The 21,150-nt window shown below is 41.9% G+C and overlaps 1 protein-coding gene across 3 annotated transcripts in view; it reads right to left on the bottom strand.

Moving 5' to 3' along the window:
- The window catches only part of SMARCAL1 (SWI/SNF related, matrix associated, actin dependent regulator of chromatin, subfamily a like 1), a 40,226-nt gene that overhangs the window by 6,735 nt on the left and 12,341 nt on the right, over nt 1-21,150 (bottom strand). For 2 of the 3 annotated variants that reach the window (XM_048046978.2, XM_048046979.2), the window contains exons 8-15: nt 20,577-20,735; nt 18,885-18,950; nt 10,952-11,092; nt 5,867-6,085; nt 4,979-5,049; nt 2,647-2,749; nt 1,376-1,558; nt 818-918 (exon numbers count right to left, since the gene is read on the bottom strand). In XM_048046978.2, the coding sequence (XP_047902935.2) occupies nt 818-918; nt 1,376-1,558; nt 2,647-2,749; nt 4,979-5,049; nt 5,867-6,085; nt 10,952-11,092; nt 18,885-18,950; nt 20,577-20,735 (1,043 nt within the window). Of the gene's footprint in view, nt 1-817; nt 919-1,375; nt 1,559-1,582; nt 2,420-2,646; nt 2,750-4,978; nt 5,050-5,866; nt 6,086-10,951; nt 11,093-18,884; nt 18,951-20,576; nt 20,736-21,150 lie in introns of those variants that run through there. The other variant, XM_066999162.1, reaches the window with a different exon arrangement.

Raw genomic sequence — 21,150 nt, 5'->3', positions numbered from 1 at the left:
CAACAACACGTTTACCAAATAGCCTTGTCTTTTTGTTCTTTTTCTTGCTTTTAAAACGGATGCTACTGTCCTTATTTGAAGAGCCATACTTCCCTCCAGTTAAGCATTAACGACTGCCTGGACAGCATTTCACAAATAAAGGCAGAATTACTGTCATTAAATTTCCGTGAAACGTGGGCGACACATTAGTTTCCAGATCCCTTCATTGTAGGGTTATAATTATTTGCCATCATGATATTCTGGGAACTGCACAAGTTCACTTACTCCATTCGCTCCTTTAAATGAGGTAATAAAGAAGTAATTTTGGACTTTAAATGAACCAGCTGGTAGATTATTTCTTTTCATCATTTGCAGGTCAGTTCCCTCGCAGCATTAAGGATTCCCCAGATCCTCCATTCCCCCAGGATGTCAGATTCTCCAGCCACAAGGACTGCTGCACACTGATAGCTCTTACTGCAGCCCACAAGGCTCAGACCCCATTTCCCCAGAGCTGGGTCAGTAGCACTTCTTTAATCCATCAAAGGGCTCACTGAAGAGCCAAGAGGAAAGCAACAGTGCAGTCCTCCTCTACAGCTCCCTGTCCAAGCACTCAAATGGACAGATTGCTCAGTGACTACTTTCCTTCCTCCTCGCTTATCACCCACTTAATTATATCCACTGTGGCCAGGCCATGTCACCCACTCACAACTGGTTGGCAATTGCTGCTCCTCCCCTTGCAGGCAGTGGAGATCAGCACTAACATTAAGCAACTTACATCACGTGTGACAGACCGAAAACAGGCAGTAGGAGAATCAAAGCGTCTCCCTCCACTTCCTACCATAAGAAGTCATCTGCTGTGCCTCTAGCCACCAGGTAGTGGACGTTAACAGAGCTGGTCTGTCCAATTCGATGTGCCCGATCTTCTGCTTGCATCAAAACCTTTATGTAAAAAAACATGACAAAGACAATTAATTGAGAGCTGCAATGTCTAAGAAATAACAAAAATGCTAGAGAACATATGTGGCTGTGATTAAGGGAAATAGATAATCAAGCTAGGAAAAAATCTACGCTCTTTGCTTGGAAACGAAACTGGGGGGTCAGCATTGATGATGGCCCCGTTCAGATCTTGGCTGGGTGAGGGGAGCTGTTGAGAGCTTTGTCAGGTTAAGAAACAGCATGTTTCCCTTTCACAGTCTTCTCCAGCCGGCAAGCAGTATAACCAGCCACGCTGACTGGTTACAAGCCCAGGCAGCTGGTGGTGCACTGACAACAAGCCACCAGAGAGAGAAAGAGAAGAACCCCAGCAGAAATCCCCTGCCCATCACATCTCCTCCCAAGAGCCAACATTTCTGCTCTCCAGGCAGCATCCAGCCCCTGACACTTCCAGGATACGTACCCCTGGATTCCAGAAGAGCTCTGCAAACACCACCAGGTCCGCAGCAGACAATGTCAGGCCCATGTTTGCGGCAGTGAGGGACAGAACGGCCACCGCCTGCTTCTCTGACAACTGGAACTTCTGGCACAGAGACTGCCGCTCAGCTGAAGACGTGGAGCCATCAATGCGGATATATTCAACACGCTGAGAAAAGGCAGAGAAAGAAGATAGTACTTAGCAGCCTTGTGTCCCCTTTCCTGTCTTCTCCTTCCATATTTTAGTGGATTCCGTTTCCCTTCCCCATGCCAGAACCAAGAAAGTTAAAAATGTAACTCTTGTCTTTTTAAAACCTTTCACCATTTTAAGGCACAGTGTGTCATGTACTTCCCCTCTGTCAACAACATCTGCCTTGCTCCTCTGTCCATTGCTCCCACACTGATCCTGAGCAACAGGAAGGACAGCAACCAGCTGGCAACTCAGGTACAGTGGAAAGGGAAGCAGCTTAACAAAAAGCAGAATATTATCTGCACGCTGATTTTACAACCTTTCCAGCCTCAAGTCTTCCTCTGTTTACAATAGAGGGAGATGGGATCTTACATATCGCAGTTGTTCCTCAGGAGAGGCATGATAAACTTGGATGATGCAGGACTGTAATTCTTCATGGTCAAACCTCCTTGCTTTGCTGGACAATGCTGCCACAGAGGCAAAGTCACCATTGCCACTGTGTTTATAGTTTGAAATATTAACTTAACCCATCCTTCACACTGCCCCAACGTGACCCAGAAGTCTTTAGTAACATCCACAGAAACCTGTCGTGAATAATGAGCGAAACACTTTTGAAGTCAGTGACAACTGCTCAGGTATAGCAGGTCCCCTTACAGTATGCCAGTTCAAAACCACAAGAGACCATAGACTCAAAGGAAAGAAGCCAAAGCTGGGCTTGGGTTGTTACCTTCTCCATCTCTGAGGAAAGCCAGGAGGAAAAAGTAGAGAGAGCCACACACCGTAACACTCCTCCAGGAATTCACAAGCTCCAGGGCGGATGATGGAGATCAGTAAAGAACACTGAATACAACAAAAGCCATTCAGCTAATACGAAGTGCATCCCGTGCTGCACTCCCCCTGACAGCTCAGCTCCCTTGGTGAAGGGCACATTCAGAAGCACAGCAAGTAGAAATCATCTCTGCCCCTAACTTTAATAAACTAGCTGACCAGCCATAACTCTGGGGAGCTCTTAAGCAGCTGTGAAGCTGGAATAGTGATAAAGTTGAGAAAACTCAGTCGTTACTTACTTTCTTCTCCAGCTCTTCAACTATTGCATCCAGCACTATCTTGTGATGAGCAAACACCAGGAATTTATCTTTTCCACTTTCTAGTAACTCCAAGATGTATTCTCTATATGAAAGAGGAAAAAAAAATGAATTATGTGCTGAGAGAATACAGACTTTGCCCAAAACAGATTTTAAAGAAACTTTTCATCCTACAAAAACTAGGAAATAGGTTAGCATAAAACATTGCAGTAAAATGCAAGTAGCAAGTCAAGTCTCCTACAGATTGAAAAAGATATAACACGAAAATCCACTCATTTTTCTTCATCCCAGCTGGACAGCTGCCTACATTTGTACTTGTATATCACTGAGAATCAATTTATTGTCTCCTACCTGAATCATGACACCCCAAACCAAGGAACAGGAATTGCCTGTGCTTTTTGACTAGTCCATCCACCCCTTCTGGATTTCTGACTTTTGCATGATCACGATACATTAAACTAATCTGTACACAGTGTTTACTTAGGATTGTTTTCATTTTAGAACAATAGGTGTCTAAATGCTTGCATCAGGGTATTGTAAAAACGTTTTTCTTGTAAGGGTTCATATTAATATTTACTACAGCTTAACAACCTATACACATCAGCTATTTCCAGGAACCATCCGTATGCATATAGGCTAAGGACAAACGAAAGGCAACTAGATTCATTTCAAATCCAGTTAAACAGTGTTAATTAAAATCAAAACGTCTGGCATTTGCCATGGACTAATCACATGCATACCAGCTGAGTACCAAACACATGTCTATCTAGTAACTTGTGATACAACTAGGTCAACTATAAACTAGAGCTTGAAAAACATCTAAAATCCTAAAATTTGTAAGTAAATGCAGCAACAGCCTTCAGAGTAGATTATAAAAATGCCTTCTTTTCTTTGGAATGGCAAGGTTGTTGCACGACCAGGAATACCAAGTTCTTTGCTAAATACAACACAGCTTAGGCCAGCAGCAACTGGCAGACAACACCAAGCAGGATTTCCAGCACCATATTAAGATGGATCAATGCTTTGCAGCCAGCTCCCTGGATTCTGTGATGTTCAGACCCCAATTACAGAACATAATTTAAGAAAGAAATCTCGGAGTGGGATTGCTGGGTTTTAAAGTAAAACAAATATCAAAGTGAACATTCAGTGTAGCAAGCAGATGCCAACAAATTCCAATTATTTTATAGCTCACCCCCATATATCCAGTTACAAAGTGGTTAGTCATTTCGGTGACTCCGCAGAGCGGCAATGGAAACTGTCATCAAGGGTAAGGAAGGGGAGGTGCTAATGTTCATAGGACAGCACCATTAGCTAGAGGGAACTGTACATTAGCACCTTGTAATATCTGATACTTTAAATGCTACTAAACCCTAGAAAAAAGTGGACTAGCTCCTACTCCTCAGTGACTGCAGAGTCAAGTAAACAACACTTTATGGTTTTATATTCAGTTCACACTTGCAACTGAATATAAAAGGAAGAAACTCTACTAACTGTTCACTAACACAAAAGGAAGAAAGTCCTCTACAGAAACGAGAGCTGTGACTCTGAAGTGCAGTTCTGTGCCAAACAGACGGATTTTGCAGCAAGGTCTGAGATTGTGAAATCAGCGCACATTAGCTGGTCCTTGCATTCAGAGGGCTGTGGAAAAGTAAACTGTTTTCATGTTATTAGCATGCTTATTAAAAAGTCATGTTAAATGGCCTAAAGCAATTCCTTTGCAGTCCCGGCAGAAAGGGTAAGGATGAAACAGCATGGAAAGTCACAGAAGGAAATCATTCCTATGGAAGACAGTTAAAAGCATATCTATGAGAGAACTTTTGCTACTGAGGTCCCATGTGAGCTCTGTGGAAGAGCCAACTCCAGTAGTGGCTGTGACACCCTTAGAGAACAATATAACTAAAGCTCAGACCATCTCATAAGCTTTTTGGCTCAGGGCTCTTGCTGCAGTACTACTGCAGTATTTGTTTTCTCAAATTCTGTTGATACTTTTAGTTTCATTACTCCACCCCTCCTTAAATTGAAATAGGGTCTGGAGCGGGGAGCTTGATCCAAGTCCCAAACACCAAGTAATTTCAGACAGTTCAAATGACACAGTTTAGAACCATATCTGGAATGAAATCAGAAGACTTGTTCAGCCCAGGAATTCTGAGAGAAGAAAATGTTTAGTGCATTGTAATTAAAATCAATTTTTTTTAAGCTGGCTTGAGGCTATGCTTCATGTCCCTGCACTGTTATCTCTAAGGCACCATTTTCCTGTTCTCAGCGGAAAAACACATTTTACTAGGCAAGAATGAAGCAGTGACATGCAGCTTACACGACTGAGTGGATTTTAGCTTCTGCTGTTCTGTTGTAGAAGAGGAGGAGAGCTTCTTTCTCCTGTTGTTTCTGCAGAGGGAAAGAAAAATAAATTTGAGTCCAAGAAATGGCTTTTCTACCGTCTTGCTTACAGATTTGGAATGTCTGTTGCTGCCCATATACACTTTGCTAGCAAAAAAAAAAATCAGCCTAAAAACATGAAACAAAAGGGGATTGGAGGGGGAAGTCTACACAACACTGGGCATGGCAGATACTCACACTCCTACTTCTGACACCTCCATTCCTATCTCCCACTCAACTCCTACAAGTTGAATGACAAGCATAACACAAATGCAGTTTTAGTTGATAAAGCATTTCCCAACTAAAATGGCAAGGAAAAACTCCCAGGTTATTACAGAACTGTATTAAAAATCTAGGCATCTAGAAAATGCTTTTGCCATCCATAGAAGAAAAAATTGCAAAAATCCAGTCTTCACATTTTTGGCTACTGCTGTACTCTGCAACTCAGCTTCAACAAGGCTGTGTTTGTACACGGAATGGAATTATAAGGCACGACAGAAGAGTAAATAGAGTCAAAAGAGGTACATAAGGCAATTACAGGGGACTAACAAGAAGAAAGAGAGAATAAATGGTATTTGACACAAAGGGATAAAGCAGACCACTTAAAAGGAAAAAAAAAAGCAGATCTGTTTTGAGTTGTTTAAAACTGCCTTGAAGAGTCTTCCACTGTGCCATCGCATGGGGTGTGGCTCTGACTTTCCTTGGAACACAGGACACTGTTTTTCCACTGATGTTTTTAATTTGATTTAACAAAAAACATCTCCTAATCTGAAAAATAAAGGCACCTGAAATACCAACGCTGCATCATGAAAATAGTTTGACTTACATTTCCATATCCTTTGGCCATCTTCTTTGCTTCAACTGCCAAGGCAGCTTTGGTCTTTGCATTAATGCCTTCAGGAGACACCACAACCATTTTGCGTTGCTTTGCTGGAAGCTGGGAAAGCACATCTGATTTAAGACGTCGTATCATGATGGATTCTTCCAGTAAAATTTTCAGTTCAGCTAAATTGGATGATCCAGAGTAGTCCCAACCCCACAGCATCTGGGAAAGACCAAAGCAGTTATCAGCGTCAAACTTAGAACAGACTGGCCCTCCTGGTCTGCAGGTGATTCAACAATGGAATAAACTTCCAGGGAAAATGGATAAAGAGAGAACTCAGTGATCAGTAGGACGAGAGATTTGGTAAAATCGGTGGTAAAATAGAAGGGTACAAACCCACCCAACAAGAGAAGGCTACTTATCAAATTCTTTTTCTCCTATCTAGAAGTATTCAGGGAGGTGCAGGAAAGAGGCCTACAGAAAAAGGTAGAGATGCTTACCACAGCCCTGTGCCCTGGTATTCATCCTTACCCAGCAAGGTGTTTCTGCTCTCCACCTGTAGCTTTGGGCAGGCCTGCAGAACTCACTGCAGTTCTGCGCACATGGATGTACCTCAGCTCTACGCTGAAAGACAAGCATCTGTAGCAGCATGAGGGCAGGCATCCTTAATGCAAATGCCTTCACAGAGATGTTACACTCATCTGACACACCTAGTAAATGTTGAGGCAAAATTGCCTGCTTTCCACCATGACCCGTCTCTTCATCTGCTTCCTGCCATACTCAGGTTCTGCCATCATCATCTTTGGCTCAGACTCAAGCAGATCATAAATAAATGTTGGTCTAAAATACATCATTCAAAGCATTGTCTCCTCAAAGTATTATCACTTCTAAGCTCCTCTAAACAAACCCTTCGTTTTTTCCACCTTGAAGCACTTGCCTCTGAACCTGCCCTGTTCTCCAACATCCTGCGCACGGACAATATTTAACTGTTCAATTAACCCCAGCTCATCACTTCTCCTCCTGGTAACCCCACAGCCTAGTGTTTGTTCTCTGGGAAAGAACAGCTAAGCCAGCAGCCAGTACACTTCCCAATTCTTGAAATCTCTCTCAACAACCTGGTTTTGGACAGGAGACCAATAATGTTTTTAAAATGACTTAAAGGATAAAGAGCAATCTTTTCGCTGAAGTTTCACAACTAATATATGAAATACAGCTACTATAATAGTGAAAGCCAAGTGGGGGGAAAATCTTTGTCACAGCTCTAACTCCAAGTCTTGGTAGCAGCATTACCAAAAAAAAACAAGTTCTGATCTTCAAACAATCCAAAGCAAGCAGCCCCTATACATTTATACCTATACACTCCTTGATGGCCTATAACAGAAATGTGGGGAGCCTCAGCACGAACCCCTCTGATCTGCTGCTCTGCTCTCATTGTACCACCTTAATTGCTAAAATAAATTTAACTGGAAGAAAAAAAAAAATCTGTATTTCCTTTATCCGCCTTCCCCAAGAGAAGCTTGCTACAACATGGAATTTGAAGTAAAATAGGAAAAGGCTCTCAAGTATTCACCGCACCCTCTATCCTTCTGTAGACTGGAGGAGACCAAAAAAATAAATCTTACCAGACACATGGTTAACCACTTCACTGACTGTCTGAACGGATAGTGCTTTGATGGAACAGGGATGAGAACGTGCTATGAGACAGAACGAGGAGGAATCAAACAGGTCACAGGCAATTAAGACCACTATGATATCTGGAAGCGAATAGTCCTACTTCACGCTGAGACTTAACAGGACAATCTGCAATTCTATGGCCATATTGTAGTGCTGTGAACCATCAACTAACTACAGTTTCTGGCACCTATGGTCATCATTAAAACTCATTTGACTTAATCTATTCCTACATAATGATGGTGCCTTCTGATTATCTGTAGTTGGTTCATTAAAGCTAGAAATAATTCAAAACCCTGATACAAAGCCAGACTGGGTCCCATACAGTAGAGAATTTGGCTCTGAAAACAGCACAGCGGCGTATAGCTAGAGGTAATAAACCCACCTGGATCTAAGCCAAGCCCTCAAGAAGCCAATGTGGGTATTACTGCTCTGCTTCCCTGAAACCACGAGTGCAATGCAGGTCCCTCAGGTCCACGAAAAGCTGCCTCAAGTCTAGCTGGGTTTATTAGCTTTAGGCATGTGCTGCATGAAAGCTGACAGGGCTGAGCCCCAGTCTCTTTGCCCCCTTTCCTGCCTATCTTCAGGCTTCGGACTCAGCAGAGCAGACGTGCCGAACCAGGAAGGACCTGGTGCTGCACCCGATTTGATAAGCTCCCTGGTCACACTGCTCAGCGCTCTGGCAGGGAAGGAGCAGGAACCAACGCTGAGCAGGCTGCTGAGCAAGACCAGCTATGGGACCTGGACACCTTCCGCAGGCTCATTCTACTCACGCAACCCACGTTATTCCACTTTCCCTTTCCCTACCAGACAAGCGACACGTATATTTTGCAGCCGCGTAGCACAATTCATTTCAGAAGAGTAACATCACTGTGACTGAAAGAGCAGGGCAGAAACGTAGCCAATACCCTATCTATTGTCATATTGAAGTATATCCAGGCAGAATCCCAGCAGCGTGTTCTTTTAAGGTGACCGCGTTGCTGGAACAACTTGCAAACAAGGAAACATACTAGTTCTGTACTGCATCTAGGTAACGAGAATTATTTCTTGGAATTATTAAAATATATTTTAGCATGCGCTATGATGAAAAAAAGAGAGAGAGAAAAAAGGACAATTATTTTGCCAAAATACACATCTGGCTTTGATCCATAATGTTCCAGAACAAATGCATCCAACTGTGATTTTCTTACCAAAGTGTTACAGCATCTAACATGAGTCAGTAAACTTATTACAGTGTTCGCAGAAGCTGCCAAACTCTTACAAATTCAGAGCATGTGCTGAGATAGAAATTATTTAATATTTGCCAACATCACCCAGTTTGAAAAATGAATTCACAGCATGTATTTTGGGAAACAGACGAGCTATTTTGTAAATAAGCAGGTGACATTTCACTTGCTGCATTTTTAAGAGTATAGATGCTGGGAGGTTGAATTGCAAAATGATAAACTTTTATTTTATATCCTTCCTAATCACATCTGCCAGATATCTGCAATTTTCTGTCATGAAATCTATTCTCTTCAAACAGAAAGTTGTCAGGTTTTGGTTTTAAATTGAACGGTTCAGCTTTGTCAATTTTTCATTAATCTTCTAATGCAACCAGATTTATAATTAATACCAAAATATTTTTACAGAGTACCTTTCATCCTGACAGATCTCCAAAAGCTTTGCAAAACCTCTCTGGTTTTGTGCCACTCCACCCCACTTACAACGCAGCCACTTTCAGGACAGAAGGAAAAACCTATTTGAATAATGCCAGCAAAAGTACCACAACAGTTCTTCAGAGAGCTTGTAACTCTTAACACAATCCCAGGTTAGAGCTGCAAAAACAAACATGAGGGACACGCTGCAATCATGAGGGGAACACTACAATCATCAAAACACCTTTTAGTTTACTCAGAGCTGAGTGGATTTACAGCAACCTAATACGCAGCAGTCCTACTTTTAACTTCAAATACTACCCACATCTCTTCATTTCCAGCAGTCCCACTTCTGGTCTAAATAAGCAAATTCCTTCTAGGTTCACTGTATCATTTACTGCCATTAACTGTAGCAGAGGTCCCAGGTGAGCACTGAGAAGACCAGTAATGTTCAACTGTCTAGCAGAGGTGGGTCAAACAGGAAAACAAAATTGTACTAGAAACCCTGCAGAGGCTTTGAAGGGGAGCTGATACAGACTGTGACCTCCATGCTGAGTTTCATTGTAGGCTGAAAACTCATTTATACAGAATACATTGGTACAACCTGGATCGTGCAGAACAATTTTATTTCTTTTATCCAATTCCACATCTTACCTGAGGTCCATATGCCTTGTAATTGAAGCAACAGCAAGTCATGCAGAACTTTACCCTCAAAGGGTTTATGAAACTCCAAACCTATTTACACTCACAATTCACCCTCCCTTTTACTGGAGAAAACCAACAAGATTAAACTGCATCTTTTCATTTCCCTCTGAAAAGCACACTGGACACTGCTCAGACAGGAATCTCTCAGCAAAGATAATGAAACTCAGTAGAAATTGCAGCCTTCTCCCTCCCATCCAACTCCTACTATGGATGGAGGAATTAGAAGTTCCAATCCTCTGCCATGAAAGCAGAGCTTTGCTAACATGAATGCTGTTATGTTCTCATACTCTCTCTCTATGTATATGAAGTTGGTTTGGGTTGGAAGGGACCATAAAGATCATATGTAATTCCAACTCCCCTGCTATGGACAGCGACACCTCCCACTACACCAGGTTGTTCAAAGCCCCATCCAGCCTGGCCTTGAACACTTCCAGGGATAAGAGAAGTACTCTTAGAAGTACTCCTACAAGAGGAGAACGCTTCCAGGTAAGAGAAATTAATTTATTTCCAAGGTTTGCTGGGCACCACATCCATTTCCTGAATTGGAAGAGGCGGAATACAGACTGTAAGTAATTTTTTACCTAGCTGGAGGCAAGAAATCTAAAATCCTAAGCAACAGAGGCCTCACATTGTTAAAACAGTCACTAAACCAGACCAGAGACTGTTTTTTAATCAAATAGCCCAATCCTAGAGCTGCTTAGAAGGCCCACAGCCACTCTGCCCATTTAAAGCTGTCGGCAAGTTCTTGTCAGAACAGCTCCTTTCCCTACACTATGGCCAAGTCTGTTTTTAGCTTTTTATTTCCGTGCCCTTCCAGGGCAGATTTTGACAAGAAGCTTTACTGCCTCCATATCTCAGGCCCACGATTTATTTGCAGCACCTACCGTTTCTAAGGTTGAGAGCTTTCAAAATATTACTTTGGAGTACGACCTTCTCAAGAAGAGCACATAATATCATAGAGGGAAAGGAGGGAAAGAAGAAAAGCACTCTACTTCAGTTTAAGAAAATAAAACAATAAAATAAAATGCTGCCTGAAGAGTCCCACTGTCACTTCGCCAGCGCCCCACCGAAGTACCTTCTTTGCATCACAGTAGCGGAGCCCGAAGGTGTGGAACTGCGGGAAGAAGTCTGGCTGGACAGCGGCGATCTGCGTGTAGAGCTCCATAGGCCGGGACATGGCAGGGGTTCCCGAAAGTAAGATCACTCTCCTGGCCGCCTGGGAAAGCAAAGTGGAACATCCCCTATCATACAGCTCAGAACAGAGGAAGCACCTGCTAAGAAGTCATCCCCGGCCCCAAAAGACAAGCCCAGAGCCATCGTTCAGTCACCCTAAATGGAAGGGCGTTTCACCTTCCAAAGACTCTTCTGGCCTTGCTGTCTGAAGGCACTGAAGGCTTAACGCTTCCAGGAAGCAGGACAACCTGCAACATTTCTTATTCATCACCCACATGCTGGAAGGGAAGGGGACATCAATTTTTATGACAGTACTTTCCGAATTGGCATTTACGCACAAGGCACGTTGATACCTGACGCCTGGCACAACATTTCATTTGGCACCAGACGCCACAGGAGCGTGACATACACCCCTCTCAGGTACATCCTCACCTCCAGAATAAATCCTCTTGTAATAAACCTGCCACAGCAAGCCATAAACAGACCATCTTGCTCACAAAAGCAGAAGGCATCTAGGGAAGCAGGATTTTTCATTCTTTTTTTTTTTCTTTTTAAGTTCTACTAGCAAGAAGAGATGGATGATGCTGCCTGAAGAAAGGTCAGAAGATGTCTATCTAGCAGCCATGGCAAAAGTCACATAAGAATACTGTAAAAAAACAACAAAAAGCTTTGTATCTGATACGGGAGGGGGGTAAGCAAACCAAAAAAACCCACAAATTATCTAAAGTATGTGCTCCCAAAATTGAGGGAAAATTACACCACAAACAAATGCCTCCAAGATCCATTTCTAGCCTCTTATGTCCAGTATTATCTAATTCTATTATTAGACGTGAGAGATGAATTTCTACTGCTGTAAATTCACATATAGTAGTTAAATTACAAATGCCCTGTAATTTCCTGCATGGTTTAAAGCGGGTTCATTAAAATAACAAAGGGATTCTTGAGTGACATCTGTACCAACAGCTCATTCACATTTAAATGAAAAAGAAAATGAAATTCTTTTATCGTTTCACCGAGATCTACCAGTCACCCAAATCTATTCAGCTGATTCATCCACTCGCCAACCAAATCTGGTGGAAAAAGTTCACAGATCAGCTACCGGAAATTAATTTCAGGACTCTATCAGATATATATATATATATATATAGGTTGTAATGAAGGTGGGACTTGCCTTCCCCCTCCATCCCTATTAAACATATCCGAAGGAAATGAAGTCACCAAAAGGATCAGACAATTCCCACAAACATTTTAAAAAAGCAGGATATTTACCAAACTAAATAAGAGGAGGTGTCTAACCTTTAGACGTGTCAGAAGGTAAGTGTTAGTTTACACAAGACAAAGGTCCCTGCTCTACTCAAAGGAGGTAGGGGTGAGAGAACCCAAAGATTTCAGACCCCATGAGGCAACAAAGTGATAAAACAGAAATTGGGTCAGTTTTCAAAATGAAAGTGACAGCGGAGGACAGCCAAGCAAAACCTAGACAATACCCAGCGCTTTGCAGAAGCCTTTGAGGAGTTAACTGACACCACACTGAGAAATATTCTGTAACACATGACAAGCCAGTCCCACATTTTCAGGAATACACCAAACAAAAACTTTTTCCTCCTGGAAAGCTTGCAGAAATGAACATATCGAGGTCAAGACAGAATGGGAGTGAACAGCACTGCTGGGACACTTCCAAACAACGTGCATTCAAAACAGACCCAGGACATACTAAATGTAACATAAAATCAACTGTGTTGAAAGGTCTTACACTATTCCCAAGGTTCCCCCTCCTTGGAGGGCACTCCTCAGGAGCGATGGAAGACAAGGTTGGAACACTAATTCCCCAGTAGTTCAAACAGCTGGGCTTCTTGCTCCTTCTCCAATCCCAAAATAGGTACCGGAAGAGGGAATTATAAAGTTACAGGTTATCTGATTTTTAAACTTGTCCAACTGCTGCTTTTGCGTGCAAGGTATTTTTGAACAGAAATACTGTCCAGCCACTGGAAGTGCTTACTAAGGGTTGTGATACCTAATCCATAATCAACCATTTTAAAAATCAAGATAAGTAAACAAACAAAAAACACCAAGAACAACTACCAACAACAAAAAAAAAAGAAACAAGAGAGGTACTACCTAAGCAACAGCTGCTAAGAACGTGCAGAAATTAATTCCAGAAGTAGAACATAGGTGGTCTGACTCATTATCCCAATAATTCCCTTCAGTTTTAAAATCCATGATAGAAGAAGCCTAAGAGAGGGAAAAAAAATCCTAGGCAGAAAAGGTTTCAAGCATTTAAGACTTACTTAAATTCTGGATGCAACAAATGGCTTTGATTCACATTTCTTTTGCTACTGGCAACTCATTTTGAATAGATGCCAACAAAGATTTGCTCCTGTAGAGAAGTCTCTGCCGATCACTGCTTATTCTTGTTTTCTGATGAGCCTTCTGTGGTGTCAAAAGTGAGTGCTTGCCCTCTTTCTTACAAGGTCTATCAGGACAATATGGATCAACAGCACAGAAAATACGAGCGCAGTGAGCAGCAAGGATTTTCCAGCAAAAACAGAACTGTCAGCAATTGATACGTTTCTCCATTGACACTTCAGCTACCTGTTTGCATTTAGGTATGAAGATAAATCTTTGACAGAAGCCCTCCTCTCTCTCGTGTCCCTGTAACTATTCTTACAGCTACTTTGTTATGAAACTGTTTAAAGGAACTCTGACAATGACTTGAAAAGGTGACACCTCTTCTGTAGCCCTCTTTTACCGAGTAACCTAAGATGATTGTGGCATTACAGCATTACACTTGCACACACACAAAACACCAGCAAGAATTAATTCCGCAGCCGTGATAACATTTACAAAAAATTACTTTCGAAAGTCAAAGGATAATTTATTAACCCTGATGGCACTTTCAAAACCCAGCACCCAACTGACTGGAAGGGGAGTGATTAGGGGATGTTGGGGAGCGTTGTGCCACAAAGACGTAAGTGAACATGCGAAGAGCCTCATTAACATACAATGACTGTCTCTGTTTTAAATGAATTTCACAGCATGAGCTCTGCCATATGCTAACAGGCTGACACGCCTTTTTTTTTTTTTTTTTAAAAAAAATATGGCTGGTTCTGGCTGCACAATTACTCGTGTCCCCAATTTTTGCTTACTTTGTCATTTTGAACTGCTTAGCATAAGAATGCATTATCCTGTGAAATGAAAAATCTGAGAGTGGCCATAATGTAATAGGGATAATACATAAAATAGAAGATTTGATAAAGGGAAAGGGCTGCAGCTGTTTTGGGGAGTCTATTTCTGTACTTGGGTCAGATAGCGCTCTGCATTTCATAAGATGATCCTAGAGTGGTCATTCCAAAAATACATATGCCTTTCCCTATTCTTAAGTGACACCCAGAAAGAGAATGTGTGTCAAATAGTGACAAATGACTATGACTGAAGCAAATTACACTACCTCCCTACTTCGAGATAGAAGGAAAATCGGAAGGTGAGAACAGATCTGGAGATGCCTCCACAGCTTCTCTGATCTCAAGATGAAGTTCTTCTTCTCAGCAGGTGACAACAAGGAAATGCTTTTTTATCCAGTCCACATGGATTTGTAATGCTTGAAGAGAGCAGCTATTTATTTCCTCCAGGAAGATTTTTCTGTTCCCTCCTCACCTTCTACCTTCAGCATTGATCTAATTCTCTTTATTATTGTTAGGCATCTCTTTATTAAAACAAGCACAGAGTATCATATTCCAGCTACACAATGCATTTGGACTTCCGTAATAGAAACAAAGACCTTTAACCCTCCCCAGATCAGGATGTGTATCATGCTCTCAATCTGAGCAGCAGCTCAATATGAACAATTGCATGAGTAATATTACCCAAATGTTGTGGGGGGAACGCATACGGAGAACAACACAAATAAGCCCATTTTATGCCACTGGAATCTTTGATTAAATACGACTATACGTTTCTCAGTTTCTAATGCTGTTCTTCACTAAAAACTTACTGTCATGCCTCAAAAAAAAACCCAAAAACTCATCCATATTCCAGTGGAACCTTCCCCAGTTTCCATTGCTTTCTGATACTCCATGCAATTGCAGAACAAAAACAACACAGCACTTTGGCTGGTTGAAGGATGTAGAATCCTTTTCACCCAAGTTCCCAAGAGATCCCTCTGCAGATCAGTGAAAAACTTCCATTTTGTTGTTTCTTCTTTCTCTACTTCCCTTAGGGCTTTGGTGTTTTATGGATATTGGTAGCACGTATACTCCCTCTTCAATCCTCATGTCTCTGGGCCATTGTGATCTTGAAAGGAACATAAAATGCATACAAAAGATGTAACACTATGGGAGGCAGACGTAGGACAGAGGTAAAGGGAACAAGTATTGACAGCAAGCCCAGGAGAACTTAGTCCAAAGCATGAGACTAAGGAAGAGAGCAAGGTGAGAGGCAGGCCCTGCTACTGCTTGCCTACTGTCCTCAGGCAAAAAGCTTTCCTGTATCTCCATCAGAGTAGCAACTAAGTATGTCATAAACGATACCGAATACTACACAAAGGTTTGCTTGGTGGGTTTTGTTGTTGTTGTTTGCTTTTTTAAATATTTTTAAAATGTCTAGAAGTCCCCCATTGACAGACTTAGGCCGCATGTTTAATACATGGCTCTGCTTGACAATTCCATACCATGCTTACCCTACAACATATTCAACAGAGCAGGGAAAGAAATTATAACTGAGTGGTTAAAAATACCACTTCATTTTGAAAAATAATCAATGTCAGATATTAGAAGTAAAATGAGACTTTAAATGCTGTAACCATGGGTTAAATATTTCAAAGGTAGAGATTCAGCTTGGCTGTCTAACAAGGCAGATTCAAAATTAATACCCAAGGTAAGGCATCTTTATTATGAATGTATTGATTTAATCTGGTTATTGTGCAGTTCTGTCTAAACTCCCACAACAATTTTTATATTTTACTTGTTATTCAAATGGAGAAGTCACAGGAACAGATTCTACCAAGATGAAAGTGTCCTGGTTCCAGTTAGGACAGAGTTAAGTAGCTCATAGTAGCTGGTAGGGTGCTATGTTTTGGATTAGGATGAGAAGAGCGCTGATAACATGCTGATGTTTTAATTGTTGCAGAGCAGTGTTTACACCAGGCCAAGGACTTTTCGGCTTCTTGCTCTGTCCTGCCAGCGAGCAGGCTGGGGGTGCAGCAGGAGCTGGGAGGGGACAGACCCAGGACAGCTGACCCAAACTGGCCAAAGGGGTATTCCATACCATCTGACGTCATGCTAAACAATATATAGGGGTGGCTGGCCAGGGTGGGGGGGCCGGCTGCTCGGGAATAGGCTGGGCATCGGTCAGCGGGTGGTGAGCAATTGCATTGTGCATCACTTGTTTTCTTACACATTATTATTGTTAATACTATTACCATTATCACTATTATTATTATTATTGTTATTATTATTTTCCTGTCTTAATAAACTGTCTTTATCTCAACTCACAGGCTTCACTTTCCCGTTTCTCTCCCCCATCCCAGAGAGGGAGGGGGGAGGGTGAGCGAATGGCTGTGTGGTGTTTAGCTGCCAGCCGGGTTAAACCACAACAGAAAGGAATTCATTAAGAACCAATAGAAGGGACAGACACATTTCAGGCACAGAAATGTTTTAATTTAGATCCGTCCAGTGTCATTAGGGACTCATAAATCTTTGTAGCAAGTAAGGACAAAGGATCACATTTGTTTGTTTCTTTTCTGTCCCCAAAATTCAGCTCAAGGCTAAGCTTTCATGCTTAAGGATGTTGAGGACCTCATAGAAAATAAAGGTAACTAAGAATTTAAGAAATTTTAGAGTAGTATGCTGCCAACAAAAGTTAGATTACCTAGAAGGTAGACAAGGCATGAGCTGACTCCTCAGGCTCTTGTTACAGCACTGGTATGGCTTTGAACTGAGCCCTTAAGGTAGGGACTGATGTACAAGGCGCACTGTGCCTCTAAATGGCTTGCTTATGGATACAGCTTTTTGGGTCTCTTCTAAGAGACTCACTACTGCTCCTTTTAAATGTCAGGAAAGCAGGAGCAAGAATATTATCCTTAGTTCTCAAACTTCTAGCAACAGTAAACTGCAGCAACTTCATCAATTCCTCTAATGCAACAATTTTGAAGTATCGTGTAAGATACCGAAAATAATCCCGTTTTTACCCCATTGACTATTTACTATACAAGACAACAGGATAGCTTTTAAATCCAGTATTCAGGTCATGAAGGCTTGTCATATCTTGGTTGTTCTTTCAAATAAAACGTTGCTGTCATGTGCTGTGCCAGTAGCGAGTACAGCATCACTCACTGGTAGTTGAGGACAAAGCTGCCAAATGGACTAGTTTTAGAGCAGAACACACGTTGGAAAGCAAGGAGGGCAGAGGAATGGCTATTACAGCAAATACTCACTCCAGAAGTTGTAGTCAGCAAATAGGAAAATGCAATTTATGCGAACACCTAGCAAGAAGTGCTCTCTAAAGGTTCTGGTCCTTTCTTACTGTATGCTGTTCATGGGTGAGAAAGTGCATGATGAGAACATGAAACTCGTAACGCTTTCAAAAGGGTAAAATTCAGCTTTAAGAGCACCAGCTCTCAGCGCTGTAAGGCCAGTGATGTGATAGCATAAAACTATACATTCTCAGTAAGATCATACAGACAATTAGCCATCATTTAACAGGTACCATCTTTCATATCTTATAGCCTGCAAATAATTTTGATGAGCTGATCCTTGCAAAGCTACAAGTAGGAAAGGATGAGAAAACTTTCTGAGCATTCTACAATGAGGTAAAAATTGTTATTTTTCCATCATTTTCAGACATAAAACTTAACTACTGTACTTAAAACTGCTCGTAAAATTGGACCTCCTACTTAGGTTCCAAACATTAAAAGCCTCAAGTGATTTGAAAGCTAAGAGAAGACAAGAGTCAGGCCTATAGAGAGAATGATGAAATTACCCAAGTACAACCACCTTTAGCCTGCCATTAAAAATCTTGCATATAAAAGTTGGTTGCTGTAAAGCCATCACAGATCAAACCTTCTCTTTATACACACTTACAGATAGCTGTTGAAAAAGAACTGCATTTATCTTGTTCTAACGTACAGACTGCAGTGCCTAGAAACTACGGGTAACTTTAATCTCCTAGAGGCTACCAGGGACAATTTGATTCTTTGATTCAACAATAACAGGCAGATATTAAAATTTACATTTCTCCTGCTATCACATACTTCAATATTCCTTCCCTTCTGTGGGCCACTTGTCTTGCTAACCTCCCATTCTGCTGTTTCCTGCTGGTTAAATGCAAAGAACTAGTAGGAGTGCTCTTATATGCCAGCCACACAAATACATTGGAAGCTTGCAGTAACAAAGCACAGGTCAAAACTAAAGCCAAGGACAGGACCTAGGTAACATCATTTTGATATACAGCAGCAATTTGAGTGCCAAGTAGTACGTGATTATGATTTTACACTAAACAAGCTGCATTGATAAGGCTATATTCTTTCTACTCTCTACTAATATATTCGGTAAATTTTGACATTCCCTTTTTCCCCATCACCATAAAACATATCGGTGTCAGTACCACAATTAGATCAAGGGAGTTTCTGAAGTTCTTTCGTTAGGTTTTACCATCTAACATTTGTATTGAGATTAGTGGCTAAGATAGAGACAAATTTTGCTCTTGAATCAACAGTTACTTGGACATCCACTGGTGCAACAGCAGAATTCAGCTGCTGGCTCCTAAACTGGTATAAAGAGCAGCACATGTTTTGGGAGCCTGGCCTTAGCTGCCGGATGTTTAGCACACACCATACGTACCTTGAGTAGAGGCATGGCAGCTCGACATCGTGCAGTTTTTACGTTCTTTAGGTAATGAGATTCATCCTGAAACAGAACAGGCACTGAAATGAAGACAGCTCTGACCCACAGTCCAACTGCACGATAAAGAACAAATTCCCAATATTCTCAGCTATCTAAAATATTACAAGCTTATCCTCCCAGAGGAAATTTCAAGCACTGGGATAGTCGCATCAAATTCTAAACATGAAGACAGCATGTGGAGTAGCAGGCTTCCCACGTTCAAACCCACAGTTGCACGCAAATGGAATGGAAATCAAACCTTAAAGCCACGAATTTCAAATGATCCCAGGCAAGTGACCAGAGGCGGATGGAAAGGGGAGGAGAAAGAGGAACATCATCTCCACCACTGATGCTCATTTGCCCCTGCGTGTCCTTTAAATGCAGCAAACATGGGAGGCCTACAGAGTGATACTTCCCTAACTGAAGGGTTAATGAAAACAACAAGGAAAAAAAGAAATCTAATTAGGATCCAACTGCTCTGCTGATAGGGCTCACCAGGTGGATAATAGCCTCCTACTTGAGACATCACCCCCAAACAGGCTTCATTTCTTCTGCTATAGCAAAGCAGAACCTGGACACAAAATCTAATCGGCACCCTCCAAGGTACATTCTCATCTCTCCATGTCTGGATGAGCAAGCAACCATGCGTGTAAAGACAATACAACTGCTTAGCCTCCCAGGCACAGTCCTCTCCCTCCTGATTAACAAATAAGCTACATTATTGGCCCCAGTCAGCAAAAGAATATCGGGAGTAAAAGCAGGGAAGCTCAGCACTCAGTAGAACTCCTAGCGTCTGTAAAAACTTACACAGTGTCCGTATCTGAACACATAAACACACAGAAAGAACATTTGCCAGCTCAGGGCTGGTAAAAGGTTCCAGTATAGTAGCCCTAGAGCCTGAGTCCCTTTCCTGAAAACAGCAGCCCAAATAAGATAACAATCTGCATTTCCACCCTGAGAGTGGCTTGGGGGGAAAAGGGAAAAAAAAAAATTAAAAAAATCAATTCTCTCATGAGCAGCTTGGTCTCCAATCACCTCCCCCCTCCCACCCCCCCCCCATCAACTCCCATATTCCCATCTGATGCTGAGAAACAAAAGGTCTGTTATGTTCCAAGGTTTATAATTTTGGGGACAGGTGCACCTGTTAACTGAAAGCTAGCCTGAGAACACGAAACACAGGAAGCTTTGTAGACACTTTTGGTCTTTATTTATCCAAGCTGGATTTGAAACACTACGTGTTTTGAATTTTTACTAACTGGAATCTAGAAAAATGCCTTTTACCATGACTCCTAGAAAGGTGGAAAAAACGGATTTCAAACTAATTTACAAAAGCAAAGATACTTGTGACCGAAGAAAGCTTAATGCACGCTGTCAGTGGAACCCAAACAAGGGGAGGTTTTTTGATGCTTTACCCACAATGAAACCAAAGATGTACCTTAACCATTAAAACAGAAAATACAGCCTCAGAAATCAAAAAAGTTTCATAAAATCCTACTGCTTTTGCTCATGAGGAGAGCTGTGATCACAGCCACGATTACAAGATAGTTTCAGTCCTAAAAAAGCTCTGCCTCACACTTCTCTGCAGTACCACACAAAGGATACACGACTTGCAACGTATAATTAACTTCAGAATTCCGGTGTACTACTTACAATAATGACTACTTGGAAAGCGCTCTTGAGTTGTTTGTCCATCTTGCTAAGGAGATCAAAGCTGATGATGTTAATCAAGCTTCCTGTTAGGTTGTCTTTGCCAGTCACGATGACGTTCGTGCTACCTGGACTCAAGGATGGAAGCCACCTGTGAAACGCCTGGAGGAGAAGAGAGAGTAATTTCATTCTGGTGCTCACATCCCCTGTCAGGATCACAAAACCCATCACAAATTATAACATGAATGCTTCAAACAAGGACCCACCCCACCCACCATCGGACACGAGCTGAGGGAACAGAAAGGGCCACCAGCATTCCCATGGCAGCACTGCTAGTAATGGGAACATCAAGAATGGCACCCGGGCTGTAAGGCCGAATCCACCTTCCACAGCCAGGAAGGCTCAAAATTGATTTATTCTTGCTCCTCACTGAAAACAAAGTATGATCTGCAATAGAAATGGGTGCGACCTCCTGACGATATTACTTGCTATGTTCACAGACAGAGAATGCAACGAACGCTATCGACAGGCAAGTGTCTAGTTCTCCCAACTCAACAGGAAACTTAGGCTGTGAAGC

Source organism: Anser cygnoides, chromosome 6, assembly GCF_040182565.1.
Source record: "Anser cygnoides isolate HZ-2024a breed goose chromosome 6, Taihu_goose_T2T_genome, whole genome shotgun sequence".
Classification (NCBI taxonomy): Eukaryota; Metazoa; Chordata; class Aves; order Anseriformes; family Anatidae; genus Anser; species Anser cygnoides.
This window is presented reverse-complemented; position numbering and strand designations above follow the sequence as displayed.